Source organism: Pristiophorus japonicus, chromosome 6 (assembly GCF_044704955.1).
Source record: "Pristiophorus japonicus isolate sPriJap1 chromosome 6, sPriJap1.hap1, whole genome shotgun sequence".
NCBI classification, from domain to species: domain Eukaryota; kingdom Metazoa; phylum Chordata; class Chondrichthyes; family Pristiophoridae; genus Pristiophorus; species Pristiophorus japonicus.
In genome coordinates, this window is record NC_091982.1 from 16,506,182 (window position 1) to 16,527,241 (window position 21,060).

The window sequence follows — 21,060 nt, forward strand, 5'->3', positions numbered from 1 at the left end:
GCAAGCATTCCGTATGCCTTCTTAACCACCTTATCCACCTGGCCTGCTACTTTCAGGGATCTGTGGATAAGCATTCCAAGGTCCCTTTGTTCATCTACACTATTAAGTGGCCTACCGCCTAATGTGTATACCCTTTCCTTATTAGACCTCCCAAAGTGCATCACCTCACACTTCTCTGAATTAAATTCCATTTGTAACTGCTTTGCCCACCCGACCAGTAGATTGATATCCTCCTGCAGCTCATGACTTTTGTCTTCATTATCAACCACACAGCCAATTTTAGTGTCTTCTGCAAACTTCTTAATCATACTCCCTATATTCAAATCTAAATCGTTGATTATATACCACAAAAAGGAAAGGAAGGTGAAGAAGAAAGAGAACAGTGGAGAGCAAAGGGGAGATAGAGAGTGAAGGGAAGGGGAGACAGAAAAGGGAGACGTACGGTGAGAGAAAGGAAATAAAGAGAAAACAGGGGAAGAGCAAGGGAGACAGAAGGGAAGGGGTAAAGAAAGAGAAGGAAAAAGGGGCATCTAGAGTTTGTATGAGGGAGAGAAACAGAAAGAGGGGGACATAGAAAAGGGAAGTAAAAAGTGATCAAAGGAAAGGGGCAGACAGCAGAAAAAAGGAGCGAGACAGGACAGAGGAGGAGGGAGGAGAGTGAAAGCAAGGAAGGTAGAGATAGAGAAATACAAAAAATGTAAAGGAAAAGATAAATGATAAAGAGAAGACCAAGTCATGTGACTCCCTCCTAGATCGCACAGAGGGCATTCAAGTCAGTTTATCCGCAGAACTCATGCATAAACTTTGTGAGTGAATCATGATCTACGCCCACAAAACAAAAATGGTTTCAATCTACTTTCCTAACCACACAGCAACTCTCACAAAATCTAGAATGTTCAGGGATAAGTGGTTGAAATAGAAATCTGGAATTTGTTCTGTTTCCAGCTGCAAATCCGGAAACGTATTGGCCTTGATGGTTGCTAGTTTTTATAACTGGAGTACATGACACCTACTGAGTTTATGCCAGTGGTCCCAGTGCATGAACTGGCTCAACAAATCGATTCATGCATGCACAGAGTACACAAAAAGTATTAGAACATTACCAAAAAAGTTAGGAGATCTAACAGTCTAGACAGCACTGTACAAATCAAAGATACAACAGTCTGGACAATGCTGTGTGTACCATTAGGAGCTTTATGATCTGACTAGCAAGGATTAGCTGCTTTTTTCCAGTTTAATACAACATCACTAGTTATATTGGGCACCAAGCTCACTTGAATATCTCTCACTTTCAGTTGGAATACATAACTTATTAATTACCAATGGAATGTAGAGGTTATCAAAGGAAACATTGCAGTTTGAGAGAGTTAGGTTAATATGCAACAAACTCCAAAAGGGACTATAATGAAAATATTCCCTTTCTAATAACACCCTGTACATTTTCATTTGAACCCCTACCCTGCTGAATAAACGGCAACTCCACGCAGTTACATAGCTAGTAACCCTTAACCTGCTGTATTAACTGCAACCGTGAACAGTTAGTGACAAACCCTCATTCTGCTGAATAAACAGCAGCTTTGTGCAGTTACACTGTGAATAACCATCGCTCTGCTGAATAAACAGGCACTACTTACCATTACACGGTAAATAATCCTAACCCTGCTGATTGAATGGCCACACTACATAATTACAGAGAAGGTAAACTTTACTATGTTGAATTCAGTTACAGTGAGTAACCCTAACTGTACTGTATAAACAGAAACCTGTACTACTGCAGCATAGGACCACGCTGAATTCCACAAGATCATACAAACTGGTTGGTTAAAGGGATGTTGCCTAGCATTTCAGGACCCATACTTGAATAGCACCCAGTTAAATCAGTGCAACTTCTATCCAACCAAAATGTATTGCTTCCGCACTGTCAATACAGATTCAAACACACACAGAGAACTTCATCTATGTCTATATAAATTAATGGCTGTGGGATTTTAGGGCTAACTCCCCATAAAGAAGGAAAAAAACTGACTGCCCCCCCCCCCCAAAATTATAAATGTGACTTCGAATCATCGAATCTTGCAGCACAGGAGATGGCCATTTGGCCCATCATGCCTGTACTGGCTCTATCCAACTAGTCCCACTTCCCTGTTCTTTTCCCATAGTTCTGCAAACTTTTCCTTTTCGGGTATTTATCTAATTCCAACCCAGATCACAACAACTCACTGCGTAAAATAAATTCTCATCTCAGCCTCTGATTCATTTGCCAATCAAGGAATCAAAGAGACATGTATTGACACAATGAGACACTTATGAGTATAGACCATCCTATTTCTCCAGGTAATTTGGTTTCATCCAACAGAACGCCAGTGCACATTCTACTACATGATTTTCAAAAAGTCCTGTTTAAAGTTTTTATTATACTAACCCATGTACTTATTTCCTTTCTCATGCTTTCTGGAAATATTCTGAAAGAACATTTATACACCTCATTAAGGGGATTCAGTAAGAGAAATATCTAATGCACCATTACAATTTGTGTCCTGTCTCGTGATAGTCTTTGCCCAATCAAGCACTGGAACAGAATAGCCATTACCTACATATTCCTAAGAATTTGACGAAGGCATATAAAATCCATTGCTGTCAAGCTAGCATACATTTCCAGTCAAAGAACCATATAGACATTTCTGGGCAGAAGTACTATTTTGGAATCAGCACTGCCATGTTTCTAATACAGAACCAAGAATGGAGATCGAAAGGTGAGAAATTCAAATTATGCAGTCAATGGAAAAAAAAATCAGGTAGCCTGTTTTGTGCCAACGCCAAAATTGAATTTCACCCACAGTATTTCTAATCCAGGTGCATTCAGGACAGCTGTAGTGCCCCAACTGCTACCCCTTCCAAGATCAAGCAACTCAGCACAGAGCCGGGATTTGTATCTGGGACCTGCAAGTATGGAGGATGGTTACAAATGAGCTCTCCCATTTTGTTGTCTCTTAGAATCCATGATGAGAGGGAAGCAGATGAGCCTCGCTACCACAAAGCTCTAATAGGATCTGAAAACGAACTGTCAACACTGAACGTCCAGGGCATAATCAGATCAGACGTTTTTGTACATCCAGTGTCACTGTTCCACACCATACCGCACCATCTGTGCTTCAAGCTTAATTTCATAGTGAAGCTAGTTGGGATAACTAAATCCTACCACACCTGGCTGGCTGACATACTGACTTAGTATGCAATTTTTAACATTCAGAACCTAGGTTCAAACCCTGCTCAGTCTGATGGGATGAACTTTTTCTCTCAGCTAGCTCTACAAGTCCTGAATGAAATATTTTTAGTTTGATTCAACCTAGTTCCTGGGTGGGTATAATATCACCGCACAAATCATTCTGTGCTGGTTAGTAGTAAATTGTCAATCTCACATAGCAATGGTTAGCATGAAAAATGGAAATGTCACAGTGTGAAGGGGATTTGTTTTAGTTTGGGATCAAGGTATATTGATGGGATAGTGCAGAAGGATCTCTACTCTCCATCTAACCCATCGCAACAGCAGTGATTGTTTAATGGGACAGTGTAGAGGGAGCTTCACACGGAACCTAACCTATGTTGCATTTGATCTGGAAGTGTTTGTTGGTGTTGAACTCTCTTGCCTTGAAAAGCATGATATTTTTAATGTTAAAATTAATGTGATCTAAGTAAAATGTTCAGTGTAAATCTGTCGAGAGTACCATTTGCAGAAATGCACCAGACAAAAATGGTCATGGAACCAGCTTCAATGGAAATTTAACAATACAACATAAACAAAAAGCTTTAACAAAACAAAAACAAATACACTTGTCACAGAATGCTTATTACATAATGCGTAAGGACTATAACACATACTAAAGCCGCTTGCAACAGCAGAGAAACCCCAATCCATGTCTGAAGCTTGGAAACCAACCCTTGTGGGGTTAATAAAAACACTGGGACCTCAATAGAAAGGAAACATTGTCTCGGACAAGTAATTAACCCCTCAGTCTGCTACGTGTTCCAGAAAATTTCAGTCAACAGCCAGTGTCATCATCATCATAGGCAGTTCCTCGGAATCGAGGAAGACTTGCTTCCACTCTTAGCATGAGTTCTTAGGTGGCTGTACAGTCCAATACGAGAACCGCAGTCTCTGTCACAGGTGGAACAAATAGTCGTTGAGGGAAACGGTGGGCAGGGAAGCTGGTTTGCCGCACACTCCTTTCGCTGCCTGCGCTTGATTTCTGCATGCTCTCGGCGACAATACTTGAGGAGCTCAGCGCCCTCCCGAATGCACTTCCTCCACTTAGGGCGGTCTATGGCCAGGGACTCCCAGGTGTCAGTGGAGATGTCACACTTTATCAGGGAGGCTTTGAGGGTGTCCTTGTAACGTTTCCTCTGCCCGTCTTTGGCTCGTTTGCCGTGGACGAGTTCCGAGTAGAGCGCTTGCTTTGGGAGTCTCGTGTCTGGCCTGCCCACCGGAGCTGATCAAGTGTGGTCAGTGCTTCAATGCTGGGGATGTTGGCCTGGACGAGGACACTAATGTTAGTGCATCTGTCCTCCCAGGGGATTTGCAGGATCATGCGGAGACATCGCCGCAAGATCCTGCACAGCCAGTGTACAGTATATGTGAATAATGATTAATGCAGTTAGAACAAGTAAATAACAGGAAAATCCCTACAAAATGCCAAAAAACATGAATGAGGAATGAAAAATATAGGCAGACAATTTAAAACTCAAAGTTTCATTACCCGAATGTTTTGTCCTTTAATTAAAATACATTTTCTAAAATTGTTTGTACTCTCTTACCCTCGCCTTAGTAAACCTGGCATAATTATGAAATGTTAACCTGAACTTCACATAGTGCTCCCACTTCCTCCAGTTCCCCATCTTAGGGCTTAGTACCACCTCATCCCTTGGGCAATAATTTCCAATCATTATAAAAGCGTTTTTTTTTAAATCCGCTAAACTCTCAGCAGGTTTTAAACAAGTAAGCATTACATCATCATCATCATAGGCAGTCCCTCGAATTCGAGGAAGACTTGCTTCCACGCTAAAAGTGAGTTCTCAGGTGACTGAACAGTCCAATACGGGAATTACAGTCTCTGTCACAGATGGGACAGACACTGGTTGATGGAAAGGTTGGGTAGGGAGTCTGGTTTGCCGCACGCTCCTTCCGCTGCCTGCGCTTGATTTCTGCATACTCTCGGCGACGAGACTCGAGGTGCTCAACGCCCTCCCGGATGCTCTTCGTCCACTTAGGGCAGTCTTAGGCCAGGGACTCCCAGGTGCCGGTGGGAATGTTACACTCTTTCAAGGAGGCTTTGAGGGTGTCCTTGAAACGTTTCCTCTGCCCACCTGGGGTACGATTGCCATGTAGGAGTTCAAAGTAGAGCGCTTGCTTTGGGAGTCTCGTGTCAGGCATGCGGATGATGTGACCCACCCAACAGAGCTGGTCGAGTGTGGTCCGTGCTTTGATGCTGGCCTGAGTGAGAACACTGACATTGTTGCGTCTATCCTCCCAGTGGATTTGCAGGATCTTGTGGAGGCAGCGCTGATGGTACTTCTCCAGCGCTTTGACATGTCTACTGTATATGGTCCACATCTCTGAGCCATACAGGAGGGCGGGTATCACTACTGCCCTGGAGACCATAAGCTTGGTGCCAGATTTGTGGTCTTCAAACACTCTCTTCCTCAGGCGACCGTAGGCTGCGCTGGCACACTGGAGACAGTGTTGGAACTCGTCATCGATGTCTGCCCTTGCTGATAGTAGGCTCCCGAGGTATGGGAAATAGTCCACGTTGTCCAAGACCGTGCCGTGGATTTTGATGATCGGGGGGCAGTGCTGTGTGATGGAGTCAGTTTGGTGGAGGACCTTTGTTTTTCGGATGTTTAGTGTAAGGCCTATGCTTTCCTAGGCCTCGGTGAATACGTTGATGATGGCTTGGAGTTCGACCTCTGAATGTGCACAGACGCAAGCGTTGTCCGCATACTATAGTTCAATGACAGAGGATGGGAGGACCTTGGATCTAGCCTGGAGGCGACGACGGTTGAACAGATTTCCATTGGTTCTATAGTTTAGTTCCACTCCAGCAGGGAGCTTGTTGAGAGTGAGCAAGGAAGACCTCAATAGATTTGAACCTCAAAACTTATCTTGGTGCCTAGTCTTCCTGTTACAGCTGTGGTCTCTTACTCCAGCACCACTCCATAAGAACATAAGAATATAAGAAATAGGAACAGGAATAGGCCATATGGCCACTCGAGCCTGCTCTGCCATTCTGTTTTAAATGGGCGGCCCCTTATTCTAAGATCATGCCCTCTAGTTCTAGTCTCCCTCATCGGTGGAAACATTCTCTCTGCATCCAACCTTGTCAAGCCCCCTCATAATCTTGTACATTTCGATAAGATCACCTCTCATTCTTCTGAATATCAATGAGTAGAGGCCCAACCTACCCAACCTTTCCTCATAAGTCAACCTTCTCATCCCCGGAATCAACCTAGTGAATCTTCTCTGAACTGCCTCCAAAGCAAGTATATCCTTTCGTAAATATGGAAACCAAAACTGCACACAGTATTCCAGGTGTGGCTTCACCAATACCTTATATAGCTGCAGTAAAACTTCCCTGCTTTTATACTCCATCCCCTTTGCAAAAAAGGCCAAGATACCATTGGCCTTCCTGATCATATGCTGTATCTGCAGACTATCCTTTTGCATTTCATGCACAAGTACCCCCAGGTCCTGCTGTACTGCGGCACTTTGCAATCTTTCTCCATTTAAGTAATAACTTGCTCTTTCATTTTTTCTGCCAAAGTGCATGACCTCACACTTTCCAAAATAATACCCCATCTGCCAAATTTTTGCCCACTCACTTAACCTGTCTATGTCCTTTTGCAGATTTTTTGTGTCCTCCTCACACATTGCTTTTCCTCCCATCTTTGTGTCATCAGCAAACTTGGCTACGTTACACTCAGTCCCTTCTTCCAAGTCATTAATATAGATTGTAAATAGTTGGGGCCCCAGCACTGATTCCTGCGGCACCCCACTAGTTACTGGTTGCCAACCAGAGAATGAACCATTTATCCCGACTCTCTGTTCTCTGTTAATGAGCTAATCTTCTATTCATGCTAATATATTATCCCCAACTCCGTGAACTTTTATCTTGTGCAGTAACCTTTTATGTGGCACCTTGTCAAATGCCTTCTGGAAGTCTAAATACACCACATCCACTGGTTCCCCTTTAGCCACCCTGTTCATTACATCCTCAAAGAACTCCAGCAAATTTATCATCCATGATTTCCCCTTCATAAGAGGCATAAAAGATGGCAGACGGGATTGCAGATTCCTAGGGAGCTCTCTCTGAACAAATTTCCCCCTGGCCATCTGCTGTAATCATTACCTTGAGGCCATGTCAGCATCCCATGTGGCCCATGTTCTTACCAATCAGTAATCATGAACTCAATTAAAAAATATCTGACAGCTACTCTTCATTTTGTCAGCGAGTTAAAGCCTCTTAATATTGACAATTTTTGATTACTACTAGATATGTGTACAATGTTTTCACTTCAAGCCCCCTTTGGCAGATCCTTGAATAGACCCAAAGTTGAAAGTACAGGATACTTTGAGAGTTAGCAGTAGTTCACACAAATTTAGAAGGTACCCATATAAAGGCAATAGAGCAATACTTTCTTAGGGGTAGGGTAAACACAAGCAAATATTCAAGGAGAAGAAAAGGTGGATTTAGGTGGAAGAGAAATTGAAAATAATGCAAAGGTCAGAAGTAAGTTTGTAAGAAAACACCTCAACGATGATGGAAAGGTTGCAATCAAAGCTAGAGGTGTCACTGGAGTGTTTAAAGCCGAGTGCCACAAGCATGGCAGGGATAAAACTTGATGTTGGTTGTAATAGTAGACCAGAATGGAGCAATGAAAGGAAATTCTTTACTAAAATCATTGAGATTAGCACTGTAGAAGAGAAGCAAGTCAAACTTGACAGATTTCTCTTTGAGAACGCGAGCAACTGTACCATCAAAATGGATAAGGGACGGAAAGGAGAATTTAAAAAAAAATCATTCCTGGGATGTGGGTATCGCTGGCAAGGCCAGCATTTATTGCCCATCCCTAATTGCCCTTGAGAAGGTGGTGGTAAGCCACCTTCTTGAACCGCTGCAGTCCGTTTGGTGAAGATATTCCCATAGTGCTGTTAGGGAGGGAGTTTCAGGATTTTGACTCAGCGACAATGAAGGAATGGCAATATATTTCCAAGTCAGGAATGGTGTGAGAGTTGATGGGGAACTTGGAAGTGATGGTGTTCCCATGTGCCTGCTGCCCTTGTCCTTCTAAGTGGTAGAGGTTGCAGGTTTGGGAGGTGCTGTCAAAGAAGCCTTGGCGAGTTGCTGCAGTGTATCTTGTAGATGGTACACACTGCAGCCACGGTACGCCGGTGGTGGTGGAGAATTAATGTTTAATGTGGTGGATGGGGTGCCAATCAAGTGGGCTGCTTTGTCCAGGATGGTGTCGAGCTTAGAGTGTTGTTGGAGCTGCACTCATCCAGACAAATTCACAGAATGAAAGTACTATGGAACCATACGACATCATGTAGAAAATAAACATTTTAAATAAAAGCAATTTCACTGTCTCTCATTCTAAATAAGACCTCAAGTACTTACACTGCCTTGGACAATAAAATGTATTCTTTACAAAAGTTTGGTGCTTTGATATCACTTCAATGTGGAGATATTTTATGTATGCTCAAAAATGATGTATATATGTAATTTTAAATTTGATAAATAGGGGCATTTGTTCCCATATGCATTGCAGTGATACCACAGGTTATAATGGGTCAACTACTAGCCTGTGCAGCAGTAACATAATTAGCAGTAATTTCCAGATCTCATTAAAAGAACAATGACAGCACGTTAACAGCTAAATAACAAGAGCTTTAGTACTGGGGAGAACCCTGGCAAAAAAATTAAACGGCTGGCAAAATGGAGGAACAGACTTATTTTTTACCATATGGTAGACCTTGCAATGACTTATCAAAAGGTCTGATGCTCGGAGTATAAATCATGCAATTAAAATCAGATAGGGAATGAGCCAAAATCTTTCACCCACACCACCAAATTGAATCATTCCATTCAAAAGAGTGGCTCATTGGAAACATTTTCAAGAAACAAGTAATGACATCACTGATTCTAAGCTAGTTATTGTGAAAAAGTGAACATTGGTTAAATAGAGCTTTAAAAAATGTATCGCTGTCCCTCTTTCATGCCGGCACAAATGGCATTCTCCTCTGGCGACCTTTTGACTGCAAAGAAATTGGAATCAAAGAGCCCACTCACAGGCTAAACTTCTCACAGGAAATTGGAAAGAGACGCAGAGAGAGACGGCCTGTGAACTGCATATTGACAGGATCCCGGAACAGGGGCCACAGTGTGTGAAGCCAAAGATGACAGCCGCTTGCTCATTCCTTCAGCCTCTGAGAGCCTCATTATTGGGCACAGCCCTAGCACGGAGTAAAGGACATGCCAATTTGATGAAGCAAGGGAGAGGAAGGGTTCTGTTCTGTGATTGACTCAAAGGAAAACATGCAATGCACTTTCCCCTCTCCTGCCCATTTGATGTTGATTCACATTAGACCTGAATACTCACCCAATGGCTCTGAGATCACCCTGTGTGGTACTGAACCATTATAAGACCAGGAATGTCCAAATTTAATTCTTGGTCTAAATCAAATTTCAGCTGTAGCAACATGAGTGCTGCAATTGTCCACAACTCCTCTGGGTTAGTAAATGGAAAATTATCCATGTTTGTTACTCCTGATTGTTAGCCCTACTGGAAAGGGTGTGTGTGGATTTGGTTATGGATAGGATTTTGCTCAGACATTCCTTAAATTTGGATGGCTTAGCTGCGCTCCCATATGAAAAATTTCTCACATGGATGAGGTACGAGAAAGAAGAGGTTGGCCAGTACCCTAATAATGGTCAACACCTTCAGAATTTTTCTCTCTCTCTCTGTTATGTGTGTGAACCGGGGACTGAGAATGGGACTGGACTGTATGTGTGAACGGAGATCGAGAATGGGAGCGGACAGCCTTCGGGCGGGGTTGGAGGTAAGTTGCTGCTCTGTGTTTTTCAATTCTTTCAGTGTATCCGGGCATCTACTGCGCCAATTTCCTTAACTCTCCGGGAGGTTTTTCTGCAAAGGCTACATATGCTGGCTAAGCACAACTGGAGTAACTCTCAGCTGGCAAACTTCCCTAAATGGCCAGAATTGGCGTAGGTGGCTGGCTACGCCCCCTTTGGCTGAAAAAAAACGGACCTAAAAAAATCGTAACTAGCTGGTGCCAATTGATTGGGGAAACTGTGATTTTTCAACTTAGGCCAAAAAGAGCAGCCTGCTCAAAAAAAACAGTGCAAATTACTGGGGAAAATGGAGCCCTAGGGTGCTAAACTAAGTGGAAGTCGACAGCCGTTTTAAAGCCCTCCCCTCAGATGGGGAAGGATAATTATGTGCAAGCATCTTATGGAAATCCAACCCCTCCTCATCACCACAATTCAATTTTCTTTTAGCCTTAAAGCTTCCATTTGAAATGAGTTTGGACATTCTCAGCTGTGGATATGGGCTCACAGTGTAAACCTGTCCAGAATTTGATACCAAATGGCAACCTCACTCAAATAGCTGCAGAATGGCTGGTGCAGGAAACAGACATGATGAAATAGGAGGTGCTCTTCAGAAATGAGGGTTGAGGCATATTGTTGGAGAAGAGGAAACTTTACTCTGTATCTAATCCATGTTATACTTGACCTAGGAATGCCTGATGTTGACAATGGATACTCAATACAGAACGTGTTCTGTTTACCAATTCTAATAGCCCTCACTTTGATGAGCACAAAATTTACATTGAAACATCGTAATTGTTTTTAATGTTGTCAGCTGTGCTTATAGCATGTGTGTGCAGGCCAGGTGATAGAAGTAATCCCGAGTATTAACAAAAACCAGAGAGGAGGCCAAATTCACCTCTGCCCTCCCTAACTCCATGTTGAGTGCAATGAATTTCCATAATTTACATTGCAGTACATTTTCCAACAGTCCTAAGTCCAGTGCATCGCTGCAAGTAAATGGAATGTACTGAGAGCAGGATGACAATACTTATCTGAGACTTGATCAGATTCTCAATGCTGCGCATTACAATCATTTAGGTAAACCCATTTCTAATTCTTTCACAAAACAGTGAATACAGAGGTTCACAAAATTAAGCCGCATTCTTCTTGCAATTCATTTGTAAGCATCCCATAAGCAAATGTCTCCATTTATCATAGTACTCTTAAATAACTGAATGGTTAGAAAGCAAAATCACAGGGCCTGCCAAAAGTCACCTCCAGGCACTTGGGCAGGGGCGGGGCGGGGGGGTGTTGGGCAGCAGTTAGTACAAGCCAAACAGAAGAAAGAATGAAATGAGAAAAGGCCATTGGACCCAACAAGTATATGAATTTAGAATTTACTCAGTGGGAACTGGCTGATGTGATGGGCTACACCCTATCCTTTCTCAAATCTGGTTTTGAATCCAGGCCATAATGAAAGTCTTGCCTCTCTGTTAGATACAAGAGTCCAATGGAAAATGGGTGTTGGCAAGTCTCAATCCAATTCCTAGTTGCCATCCAGTTACCTTCCATTGCCACCTTCACTCCAGAGGCCATGGTTTGGGAAATCCAATATGTCACCCTGGTGCAGACTGGGCTGCTCTTCTAAGGCACAGCCAGCACAGTGGAACCTTTAATCTGCACCTAATTAAGCCTCAGAGTGCTTAATGGCAGAGTGCAGAGGGAGCTTTACGCTGCATGTAACCCATGCTACCCCTGGCCTGTATTTGATGCTGACTCTAGAGCAGTCATTTTAACCTAACTCACTGGGTGGGAAACGCACAGGATCGGGTGGAACGCCAGTTTTACACCCTGCCCAATATCACTCTCCATTCACCTCACTGGAGAGTAAAATTGGGCAGTGTAAAACCAGCATTAGATCCGATCCCATCAGTTTCCTGACAGGTGAGTTAGGTTAAAATTATGCCCCCACCCAGTGTCCAAAAGGGAAAGTGTTCCATTTCCCTGTACCTCCCTTACCCTCAAGTACAAAATTCCCCAAACAGTAAGAAACTCGGGCATTATAGTGGTGCCTGAGTCATGACATGTCTAATTGGTTGAGAGTGATGGCTCGGAGGAACATTTCTTCAGTTGCTTATTAAACCCTAAAATAAATTTGGGGTCAAACATCATTTTTTCCGATCCTCTTTCCCAACAGTCAATAGCCCAAACTTGTAATTATTTTTTGAAGTTGCTTCCAAATCACAGCAAATCTTAAGATGTTGAAATACATTTATTTTTGAATAAAGATGGTGTGTACACTCTCTCTCAGCCTCTCGCAGATCTCCCAAAAATTATATTCCAAAACAAAAAAGGCTTCAGTCTTCCAATTATAACACAGACATCAAAATGAATGGATTATCGTTGGCATTATAATCGGAAAATCTCGGCCAAAACCTCAGCCTCAACTGGTTATGGCAGTGGACAGTTGAGTCATGCAGACCAGGAAGGTCCCAGTTTCCATCCCCAGATTGTGGTGAGTTAACTGATCTTAATTGAGTCAGCAGCAGAAGTGCTATTAGTCAGGCTGCCTATTCTTGATCACTGGGCTCTGTGTCCCTCCATTAAGGAAACCTAAAATCAACCTGGGTGCTCATTTCTGGTCAATGGGTCCAATTATAGAGGGCTAGGATCAGCTAGATTGCTCATATCTGGCACCATTCAGTGACTCTTGTATATATGCATGGCAGATGAGAGTAGGTCCGGGCTCAGCTGTGATGCTGAATTTGGTCTAATAGTTTACTATTGCTCACAGTCTAAGCTCACACTTTAAAGACTGGCCACTTGGATGAGGTTCCAAGGGTGGAGTGTGCATTGGTGGAGTCATACTCCTGCAAAAAAGCAGTCCCTTTAGGGCAGAAAAGTAGAAAATAAAATGTTAAATGAATTAAAATATGTGTTTGAAATAAACTAAATATTCATGTTGCAGTGCTTTTACGTGGAGGACAGTTGCATCACCCTGGTAACATGTCTTGCACGATTCTTTACCTTGTTTGTACAGAAGGACATGTGACGAGACTTGTGGACGTTTTCATTTCCTTTGTTGAAGGGCCAAAGTCTACAATGCAGACACCATCAAAATCAGAAATAGTAACAGAGGCAGTAAGGAAAATCAGGAGCTAGTGGTTAAGTAATGTCAAGCTGTTGTAGATTGTAAGGGCAAGGAAGCAAAGCTCGAAATGTTGAGGTCCTGGAAAAGAATGAATTACAGTCAGATGAGTCGTGATTGTAACAAAATAAGGAAGAAGTTGCTGTGTGACAGTTGATTTTCAATTTAGGAGGAACAAGGAAGGAAAGTTTAGGGAAGAAATCATAGAAAATTGATAGAAAATAACAAACACGTACATTTATATAGCATCTCGAAGGAGGAAAAATTCCCAAAGTGCTTCACAGAGGCATAATCAGACAATTATGAACACTAAGCCAAACAAGATGTTGGGGTAGGGAGGAGAGTGACCAAATGCTTGGTCAAAGAAGTGGGTTTTAAGGAGGGCCTTAAAAACGAGAAGGAGGTGGCACCACGAAGGGGTTTAGTGAGGGAATTGCAGAGATTGGAGTCTACACGGTTAAAGGCACGGCCGCCAATGCTGAGGGGCAAAGGGAGGAAGAAATTGAAGAACAGAGAGTTCTAGGTGGTTGTAGGGCTGGAGGAAATTACAGAGCGAGGGAGGAATGAGACCATGAAAGGATTTAAACACAAGGATGAGGATGAGAATTTTAAATTGGAAGATCGGGAACTAAATGTTGGTCAACAAGGACAGGAGAGGTGGATGAATGGGACAGAATGAGATGAGGATTACAGACCTGGAGGATGGCATGCTGGCCAGGAGAACATTGGAATAGTTGAGTATGGAAGTGATAAAGGCTTGGATGAAGGTTTCAGCAGCAGATGGGCTGAGGTAGGAGCAAATGCGGGCAATGTTACATTGGTAGAAGTATACATTCTGTTTGTGCTGGAGAAGGGTTCAAAGTTCAGCTCGGGGTAGAATGGGATGTCATGGTTGCAATCAGTCCGCTTCAACCTGAAACTGTGGCTGATTAAGGGAATGGAATGAATGGTAAGGGTACGAAGGTTGTGGCAGAGTTCAAAGAAGATAAATTCAGTCATCCCAATATTTAGCTGGAAGAAATTTCGGCATATCCAGGGAAAGCCAAGTAGTCAGACAGCACAGAGGCAGTGAAGCGGTCAAGAGAGGTGGTCAAGAAAGGTAAAGCTGGGTGTCGTGGCATACATGTGGAAGCTGACCCCATGTCTGCAGATGATGTCGCCAAGGGGCAGTACGTAGTCAAAGCAAAGCCATTGTTGGAGATTCTTTGGTTATGATCAGATAAGTAAAAGTGGAACCAAATGAGGGCAGTTCCACTGAGCTGGAAAATGGAAGAAAAGTGATGTAGGAGGATGGTGTAGTCAATGGTATCAAAAGGCTGAAATGAGAGATATAATAAGAAAAAGGGGGAAAAAAGACAAGGAGGGAGGGAAGGATTGGAGGCTGGAGGTGAGAAGGATAATCCATCAAACAACAACCTTTTTCTTGTGTGACATCATATCATGATTGATTATAAGTACAAGTTTTTGAAAGAAGCATCCTTGCTATCATGACACTAACCTCAATAATTAATAAGTCAGTGTTGCAATGGAGTTTTGGCAGCAGACTACTTCAGAGGAACTGAACATGTGCAACAATTACCCTACCATAGCAGTACCATTGCTAAACGAAGGAGTCTAAGAAGTACAGACCTGTGTCCATCCACTTTCTTTCAGGGTAGCTGTGCATGTTTACTACATATACTTTTAGGTCAAATGAGAGAAAAAAACCTTCATGTGAAGGGTTGGTGTTTGACTTGAGTACGGCTTTGATTGAAACCATTGGTCATAACCAGAATTTTAAACCGATGTCTGGCCGAGGCAGAGTTATACCGCATTACTGAAACACAAACATTGAACGTAGCTAAAAGAAATGAAACCTGAACATTAAAGAAGGGAACTGACCTGACACTAAACCACTCACACTGCTTTTTCCTTAAAGGGGAAGTACAACTAGTGGTGAGGGAGAGGGAAAATAAAGAACCGGCTCAGGTTTTTTTTCGATTTGCTGGCTCCTGCTGGGATACAGTTCCACTGGTGTTGACAGTTCTACGATATTTCACATACATAAGAACATAAGAATTAGGAACAGGAGTAGGCCATCTAGTCCCTCGAGCCTGCTCCGCCATTCAAAAAGATCATGGCTGATCTGGCCGTGGACTCAGCTCCACTTACCCACCCGCTCCCCATAACCCTTAATTCCCTTATTGGTTAAAAATCTATCTATCTGTGATTTGAATACATTCAATGAGCTAGCCTCAACTGCTTCCTTGGGCAGAGAATTCCACAGATTCACAACCCTCTGGGAGAAGAAATTCCTTCTCAACTCGGTTTTAAATTGTCTCCCCCGTATTTTGAGGCTGTGCCCCCTAGTTCTAGTCTCCCCGACCAGTGGAAACAACCTCTCTGCCTCTACCTTGTCTATCCCTTTCAATATTTTAAATGTTTCTATAAGATCACCCCTCATCCTTCTGAACTCCAATGAGTAAAGACCCAGTCTATTCAATCTATCATCATAAGGTAACCCCCTCATCTCCGGAATCAGCCAAGTGAATCGTCTCTGTACCCCCTCGAAGGCTAGTATATCCTTCCTTAAGTAAGGTGACCAAAACTGCACGCAGTATTCCAGGTGCGGCCTCACCAATACCCTATACAGTTGCAGCAGGACCTCCATCCCTCTCGCAATGAAGGCCAACATTCCATTCGCCTTCCTGATTACCTGCTGCACCTGCAAACTAACTTTTTGGGATTCATGCACAAGGACCCCCAGGTCCCTCTGCACTGCAGCATGTTGTAATTTTGCCCCATTCAAATAATATTCCCTTTTACTGTTTTTTTTTCCAAGGTGGATGACCTCACATTTTCCGACATTGTATTCCATCTGCCAAACCTTAGCCCATTCACTTAACCTATCTAAATCTCTTTGCAGCCTTTCTGTGTCCTCTACACAACCCGCTTTCCCACTAATCTTTGTGTCATCTGCAAATTTTGTTACACTACACTCTGTCCCCTCTTCCAGGTCATCTATGTATATTGTAAACAGTTGTGGTCCCAGCACCGATCCCTGTGGCACACCACTAACCACCGATTTCCAACCCGAAAAGGACCCATTTATTCCGACTTTCTGCTTTCTGTCACCCAAATAGTCATTCTTATCGTGAGCATCAGCAGGCTATTTGACCTAGGTAGCAAGCCCTATGGTGTTCCAACCTGACTCCTACACACATGTACTTTTCAACAGAAGTACTTAATACTGGTCAGGAGCAGGAATCACAACTCATTTATTTTCTCTCCCTCGCCCAAGGACACTGCTACCAACCAACTGAAATCAGCTAATTCACCACAAATTAGAGTCTCTAATCTGGAACCTTCCCAGTCAATATCGCTCAGTATCACACTAGGTATATTTACTAGCTGATCCATCATGGAAACTTGAATTCTAAGATTTAAATTAAGTCTTTCTCGCGTGATTACATAAAAGGCTGGATACTGAACTACAAGTTGAACACTCATCGCACATCACAATTGGAAACAAGCCTTCACACAGGATGTAACACAGTGCGCAGAAAGTTTCAAACATTCACTAGACTTTTTTTTTAAACCCTGCAAGTGCTTCAGCTTTGTGCATTTGAGTGTGTCCCCTCATCTCTCTCAGCGAGACTCAGTAACTGCTGTCAGCCACAGATGAGATCATCAACATGAGCCATTAAAAAATATTCCCCACAAAGTGAAAAAAATCACCAAATTTTCCCATGCCCAATCAAAAAAGGAACAGAAAGTCATAGACAGATAAAAGATCAGACAAAACGAGCTTGCTGTGTAACATTTTAATGTGGGGTTGGAGGGGCCAGTGGGTTACCTTACAATGCTGACCTTTCACCTTCAGGATCTTGGTTATTATAACATAATTTCAGGGTCCAAAAATGCACTGATTTGTTTGGTTTATCTGGTGAGCGAACACTAGCAGAACCTGAAAAGTACAGCAGCCATAGCCTAGTAAGCTAGTTATAACTGAGGGGTTTAAGGTGAGGGTGGAGGGAATAATGGAGAGTGTGTTATAATGGAGAGCCTTATATTGAGAGTGGTGTGTAACCAAAGGAGTGTTGTATTATGACAGTAGCGTGTAACTAAAGGAATGTTATATTAAGGGTGTTGTGTAACAAAGAGAGCGTCATAACTAACAGCTTTATAGTAAATGAGCTAATAATACAACTCCGTGTATTATAACCGAGTGTCTTATAATGAGGACAAAGTATAACAGAGTAATCTATAGGCCTTATAATGAGGATGGACTTAGAGTATTATAACTGACAGCCATATAATGTGGGTGGAGTATGTAATGGAGATAGTCTTATAACTGACAGCCTTACAATAAAGATGGATGTAGTAAGAGTGATAACTGAGAGCTCTACAATAAAGTGGGGGTATACTAGAGCATGCTATAACGGACAGCACTGGGAGTCGATTTTAATCGTACCTGGCAGGTGGGTGGTTAAAAACGAGCAGGTTAGTTACCCACTCAGATCTGCACCATTTGCAATTTTAACAGCCAGAGTTTTTGCAGGCAGATGAGGCGCACGCCTGAAACAGGTGGGGGCCTCGTAAATTAACGCAAACTGGGGTCCGATTACGTCAATACCCCGATGCAATTTTAACCAGGGCCTGAATGGGGAAGTGGCTTTCCCACTCGGGAGAAGCAGATTTGCAACTGCTGCAAAGACAGAAGAGTAAGTCTAAAACTTTCCTTTGTGGTGCTGGGAGAAACAGGAGTGCCCGGCGGTTAAAATCGCAGTGACCTCCTGCTGCCTCTGCCGGGCAGAAAATGAACTCACCAGAAACCCGCTTTGTATCAAAATCTGCCGCGTGATACAAGTTATGTAAGCCATATTTGTAGCGAAGAATTCAATTTTGTTTGGTTTTGCAATTAAGCATTACGGCTTTGATTTCCCAATTCCCATTCCACCAGTGAAAGTGCAGCAGATATGCACATCCACTCATTGATCCTGCCACTGACCTCGCCAGATTTACCAGGGTCAGTGCTTTTACATCATTATCAGAAGGTTCTCACTGATTGAGGGCATGGAATCTGAGTGGAATCTCAGATGTTGCTACAGGTTTTAAAAGCCTTTGTCAGCTTAAGGGAGATGGGAGAGCAGAAGATACATGGGAGAGAAGGTGAGAAGTTATGACAAGCTAGAAGAGATGCAGAAAATAGAGCATTACACTTCACTAACTCCCAGATAGAGGTCCTCTTGGAAGAAACAAGGGCAAAGCAGGTACAACTTTTTGGTGCACAGGGCAAGAGACACATTGGAAGGCGAAGCAGTTAGCACCACCTCCATAACCTCCAGATCAGCAACTCAATGCCAACAAAATTGTAATTACTTGACCAGAATGAGCAAGGTAAGTGTGTGACCCACCTCATAAAGGTTGTCCGAGCAGCACCTTGTATGTTGGCCTCTTGGCACAGTGTCTCAGTGTAGCATGTGCTGCCAGTGGTGAAGCATTAAGACTCACCCGAGCTGGATAATGCATAATCACCAGCACCCCACATGCTTCACACTTAAACTCCACTCTGAACCCTACGAGTGTCACAGTTGTGAGTCTTGAAGTTTGCATATAGTCAATGTTGCCTTTCCAAGTACCCACAAGCTCAATGAGACTATCATAGAACGTGGGCTACATTTGCGTCACAGGAAAAGATACCACATAATGCAAAATTAGTCCACAGGAGGAATGACGAGTTGATCCCCAATGAGGAGAAGGAACTCAGCATCATAGGACATCCAGTGACAGGAATTGGAGATGAAGAGGTTGGTGGATCAGTGGCAGAAATAGGTTTGCACATAGATGAAACACTCCTGGCCTCTGAAGCTTCAGCGGACAAAATGTGCCTTCAGCCAGCCTATTGTACTGCACTCTGGAAGATTTTGAGGAGCTCAGTGGTGAAAGGCCTCAGATTTATTTGTTGCTTGTTCTCCATCCAAATGAAATGTGTCCCGATGTGGCGAATGGCATGGGGCAAGAGGAGCACTCCCACTCCAGTTACCAACCCATCAGAACACCATGAGACACATCACCATTCCAAGTGCAAGGTTACAGACAAGCACCCTGGGCTTTTAGACAAGTGAGATGGAAGGGACTGCAATGGGTGATACACAATTCACAAATGGTCAGGAGGAAATGGGTGTGGGGGGGGGGGGGAAATGGAGGAAAATGTTATGGCATCTTTGATTGGAGGCTTCAGATTTTGGCTGAGTTGCTTCAGGACACAGATTTCATGGGCCATGCTTTCAAATGAAGGATGCTTCTAGAGCATTGAATCTACCTGCAAACACTGAGGAACCTCTACAAAAAAGTGCAGAATCTGTCTGGTTTGCTGGAGGAGTCCAGTACCAGCATGGGAAACATAGAAACAGAGAAAATAGGTGCAGGAGTAAACCATTCGGCCCTTCGAGCCTGCACCGCCATTCAATAAGATCATGGCTGATCACTCCCTCAGTACCCCTTTCCTGCTTTCTCTCCATACCCCTTGATCCCCTTAGCCGTAAGGGCCATATCTAACTCCCTCCTGAAGCACCACTGGGGAGGGTTTCTCCTCATTGCAGCATTCCTTGACGAAGATTACGGGCTAGATTTTCAGGTTTCTCCGATTTGGGGCAAAAACAGAGGCGAAGTGGGAAAATTAGCATTTTCACTGTGTTAACTATTTAAGGCTGACTTTCGGCCTTTGGGGTATGCGCCAGGAGGCGTTGCACAATTGTTCGCGGCACAAAAACACGATCTTCGCCAATTTTAGTGCGGGGCCGGGAGCGTTGCAAGAGAGGCCCTGGGGGGGGGGGGGGGGGGGAGGTGCGGGCAATTCAAACTAACTTACCTTTTTTGCAGGTTTTCCAACTTACCGCCGGCAGGGCTGCACCGCTAGGTTTTACCTGTCGGTGGTCGGCGCACAGGTTGGTTGAGTGCCGAAACTCGGAAGCTATCACAATCCGAGTCGTTCCACATCCAGCGCAGCTCTCCCCGGCGGTACTTGGCAGCGCTGCCGTAAACAGGTAACCGAGGATCCCGACCGGGTTTAGCAAACCTCCCGAAAATCCAGCCCAACAGCTTAGAAACCCGCAGAGGTTGTCCCCATGAATGCGACCTCTGGAGCAATGTCTGCTTATTGCGACACACCTCACACTGCTATCATTGGGTGCTTACATTAAGAGAAGTATAGATAGGGTGTTCTCAACTCTGACTGAGATCATTCGCTCTGCCTTGCGGCTATCACTGGCCCACTGGAGAATATATCCAGCACTCGTGCCCTGGCAGGCAGATCTTCACAAAATCTAGTTTTCGCTCAAGAATTCAGATCCATTGAGTCTCTGTCAGATCCCTTGATGCTCGGTGGCAACAGCACGATCAGGTTGCACCCCTTGTCTGATTTGGAGATGCAACCTGCAGTTTGTCCTCAGGGTAGTGGCTGCTAAAGACATCATCCAATTCAGTCCCCAGAGGCCTAGATATATCAAGAGAAGCTGGCCATCCCCTTCACCTCAGTTAGTGACTCAAGTTAACGAAAGGTTGTAAGGCATGAAGAGGAAGTACTACGGTGAAGATTGGGAAATTTTTGGAGTACATAATATATTTACATAATAAATTCAGGTGACTATTATGTTTCTACTTTTACATTTCAACAATACTCAGGATTGTTATAAAGAGAGATGATGTGTTACTAGGAAATGCCATAAAATTGTAAAGTTTAGCATTCAATGTTGTAGAAATATGTAGTCAAGTATAAATATTGGGATCTGGGTATATCCATAAATATATACATTTATTACTTATTTT

General features: G+C 43.5%; 1 protein-coding gene across 1 annotated transcript in view; it reads right to left on the reverse strand.

Annotated features, from left to right (window-relative positions):
* Positions 1-21,060, reverse strand: part of LOC139266083 (stAR-related lipid transfer protein 13-like) — a 77,067-nt gene that overhangs the window by 50,532 nt on the left and 5,475 nt on the right. The window contains exon 4 of the mRNA XM_070883936.1: positions 20,105-20,311. Within this exon, the coding sequence (XP_070740037.1) occupies positions 20,105-20,311 (207 nt within the window). The remainder of the gene's footprint in view (positions 1-20,104; positions 20,312-21,060) is intronic.